Source organism: Myotis daubentonii, chromosome 4 (assembly GCF_963259705.1).
Source record: "Myotis daubentonii chromosome 4, mMyoDau2.1, whole genome shotgun sequence".
NCBI lineage: Eukaryota > Metazoa > Chordata > Mammalia > Chiroptera > Vespertilionidae > Myotis > Myotis daubentonii.
The window spans coordinates 116,808,975-116,811,925 of NC_081843.1; the positions used below are offsets into that span (position 1 = coordinate 116,808,975).

At 61.5% G+C, this 2,951-nt stretch overlaps 1 protein-coding gene across 1 annotated transcript; it reads left to right on the plus strand.

The window, feature by feature from the left end:
- The first annotated feature begins 1,558 nt into the window (after positions 1-1,558).
- GAPT (GRB2 binding adaptor protein, transmembrane) lies at positions 1,559-2,199 on the plus strand. The gene has a single exon (XM_059695072.1). The coding sequence runs from the start codon at positions 1,664-1,666 to the stop codon at positions 2,123-2,125; it is 462 nt and encodes a 153-aa protein (XP_059551055.1). The 5' UTR covers positions 1,559-1,663; the 3' UTR covers positions 2,126-2,199.
- Positions 2,200-2,951: the final 752 nt, after the last annotated feature.

The following is a 2,951-nucleotide window of genomic DNA, read 5'->3' on the forward strand; positions in this document are numbered from 1 at the left end:
CAAGAAAAAAATTGTAACTATGGGAGGTGCTGAATGTAAACTAAACTTAATGTAGCAATCATTTTACAATATCCACATCTGTCAAATCATGTTGCACATCTTAAACGTATCCAATATTATGTCAATTTTATCAATAAAACAAAAAACTACTGGATGTAACTATTTCTCTGTGTAGTTGGAGAACACACAGTAGTATTTTGTTGATAAAATCAAAATAGAACATTCCGTACAGTCCTTTCTGTTTCTCTCCTCTTTGCAATTTTAAAACATTGGAGAACACACTCTAACAATATCTTAATTGAATGGAAGTTGTTGGCTGGAAGTTTTGAGAATGGTGCTAGGAAGGCTTTGAAAGATAATTTGTTTTATGTCACAGAGCTCTTCTCTTTTTAAAATATATTTTATTGATTTTTTACAGAGAGGAAGGGTGAGGGATAGAGAGTTAGAAACATCGATGAGAGAGAAACATCGATCAGCTGCCTCCTGCACACTCCCCACTGGGGATGTGCCCACAACCCAGGTACATGCCCTTGACCGGAATCGAACCTGGGACCCTTCAGTCCACAGGCCAACGCACAGAGTTCTTCTCTTAAGCATAAACTAGACCCTCCTGTAGAAGACATATCTTGCGGTATATTTTTAAAGGTTTTTTATTATTATTGATTTTTAGATAGAAGAAGGGAGAGAAAGAGATAGAAACATTGACCTGAGACCGGAACAACCATTGGCCGCCTCCTGCGCTCCCCCTGCTGGGGTTGGAGCCCGCAACCTGGGGATGTGCCATTGAACCATTGAACCGGCGGACACCACCAGCCAGCTGAGCCACGCCGGCTGGGCCATATCTCAAATTTTAAAGTGTCAGTTGAAGCCATTGATGCTAAGATTTGGAGCCAGTTGAGTATTTCATCGTTCATCCAGTAAACAGTGAGGCCTCCTCTGCGCCAGGTTTTGCTCCTCGCTAGACTGTAAAGATGCACAGGCCTGAGCTCTGCCCACCAGGCACCAGGTGGGAAGACGGTTTCCGTTCCCGTGGAGGAGGCTGTCTCGCTGCGCGGAGGTGGGCGCCCGGGGAGGAGGGCGTGGCCGTGGCACCGCAGGGCCCTCCACCCCCCCTGACGCGGGGCAGGGGCGGTGCCGGGCGCGGCTGACCCTCCGCAGCTGGAGGTGGCCGTGCGCTGAGCAGGCCGAGCCGCCGTCGTGGGGGTGGGAATTGCAGGTTCGTTCGGACGAACAGATGGCACTGACGCGCTCCCACTCGCAGCAGGTTTGGATGGCAGGCCGCCCCGCCTTCCTGCCCCAGGGTTTCCTGTTCTGCTGCTGCCCGCCCTGCTCGCCCGCCGCGCCCCTCGACTCCGCGCAGGACGGACCGTGCAGCCGAGCGCCCCCCGACTCCGCGCAGCTGCTGGTCGCCGGGCACGAGGCGGGGAACCGGAGCGACGAAGAGAACTGAGTCCCCCGGCCGCGCCTCCTCCGCCTCGCCGCCGCCTGCATCGCGACTCTGCCCGGCCCCGTCCTCTCGGGGCTGAGAGGGCGATGCCCGGAGGAGCTCTCGTCGGTCCAGAACCAGAACCGGAACCACACCCGCCGCGCCCTCACCGCGGGCTGCGCCTGTGAGTTCCTCGGGGGCCTCCGCGTCCCCCCGAACGGCACCGCCTGCGCCCAGATGCTGCGGGGCTGTGGCGGCGGCGGGGCCGTGGCCCTGGCCGTGGGGCTCTCGCTGCTGCTGCTGGCGCTCGCCGGCGGCGTCGGGTGCGTCTGGCGCTGGAAGCACCGGGGCCGCGCGCCCCTCGCCCTCCCGGGGTTCCTGCGGCCGCGGCGCCGGCGGGGGGACTATTCCCAGACGCTCTCCGCAGGCCCCTCCGGCCTCGGCGCCAAGGCCGCGGCCCCCGACCCCCGAGCTGGGGCGGCGGACCCCCAGGACCCGCAGGGCCACTACGAGAACCTGCCCGCCCGGGGCCCCGGCGCCGCGCACGCCCGCGGGCTGTACGAGAGCGCGGAGGGCGGCGCCTGCGAGGAGCACGTCTACGGGAACCAGCCCGCGGGCGACTATTACAACCTCCACGCGCCCGGGGCCCCCGCGGCGTCGCCGGACGAGGACATCTACATCCTCCCGGACGCGTACTGAGCGGAGGGCGGCGCCGCCGTCACTCGGATGCCGGGCCCGAGTCTTCACGGGCGCCCCTGGGAGGAGTCTCAGCTCCCACCCCTCCCCGCGTGCGTCCGCCCCCCTTCCCCTCCCCCCTTCCGCCTGCATCTGTCCCCCCTTGTCCCCTTCCCCTCCTCCCTTAACCCCTGCCTCTCCCCCCTTCCCCTCCCGCCCGCCCGCCTCCTCCGCCCGCGGGTCCTGACTCCTGCGCGCGGTGCACCGATCCTCAGGTCACCTGTTCCCTTTGCCTTCGTCCGCGCTCCCACGGTTCTCTGCTCAGGTGAATAGTCCTGTGGTTGCTGCGCCCTCAGTTCCCCAGGCTGCCCATTTCTCCCCAGAAAACATCTTCAAGGGCCACCTCACTCCTTTGCCTGTAACGTTTTGCAAAAGACCGGATACACTGCCGGCTGCGGAGTCCTGGCTGCCCGCAGATGGTTTCCACTTGCTTTCCCAGCGACTTCTCCGCGCTCGTCACCAGCACCGGGGACGGCCACCCCCGGCGCCCCCGCCCCCGGGCCCCGCTCTCCTGGTCGCCCTCACCTGCCTCTGGTCAGAGCCTCCCAGGGCCTGTCAGCCCGGACATTGTCCTCCTCCTGCCCGACCTCCGGATTCTGCTGCCTGCTCCCTGGGCCGCTACACCTGCGCCTGTGCCGTGGCCGTTGGCTTTACGTGTGACCCTGAGCATGTCTTCAACTCCTCGCTAATGCGAAGGGCCTCACGCTCACAGGGTCTGGATCATTACTGCTCAGCGGACAAGAGTGAACCTACATTCTGCTAAGCAGTTGTAGGTTTTTTGTTTTTTAAA

Excerpts from the sequence above, each read along its gene's own strand:
- GAPT (XM_059695072.1), top strand. The coding sequence starts at position 1,664 with ATGCTGCGGGGCTGTGGCGGCGGCGGGGCCGTGGCCCTGGCCGTGGGG.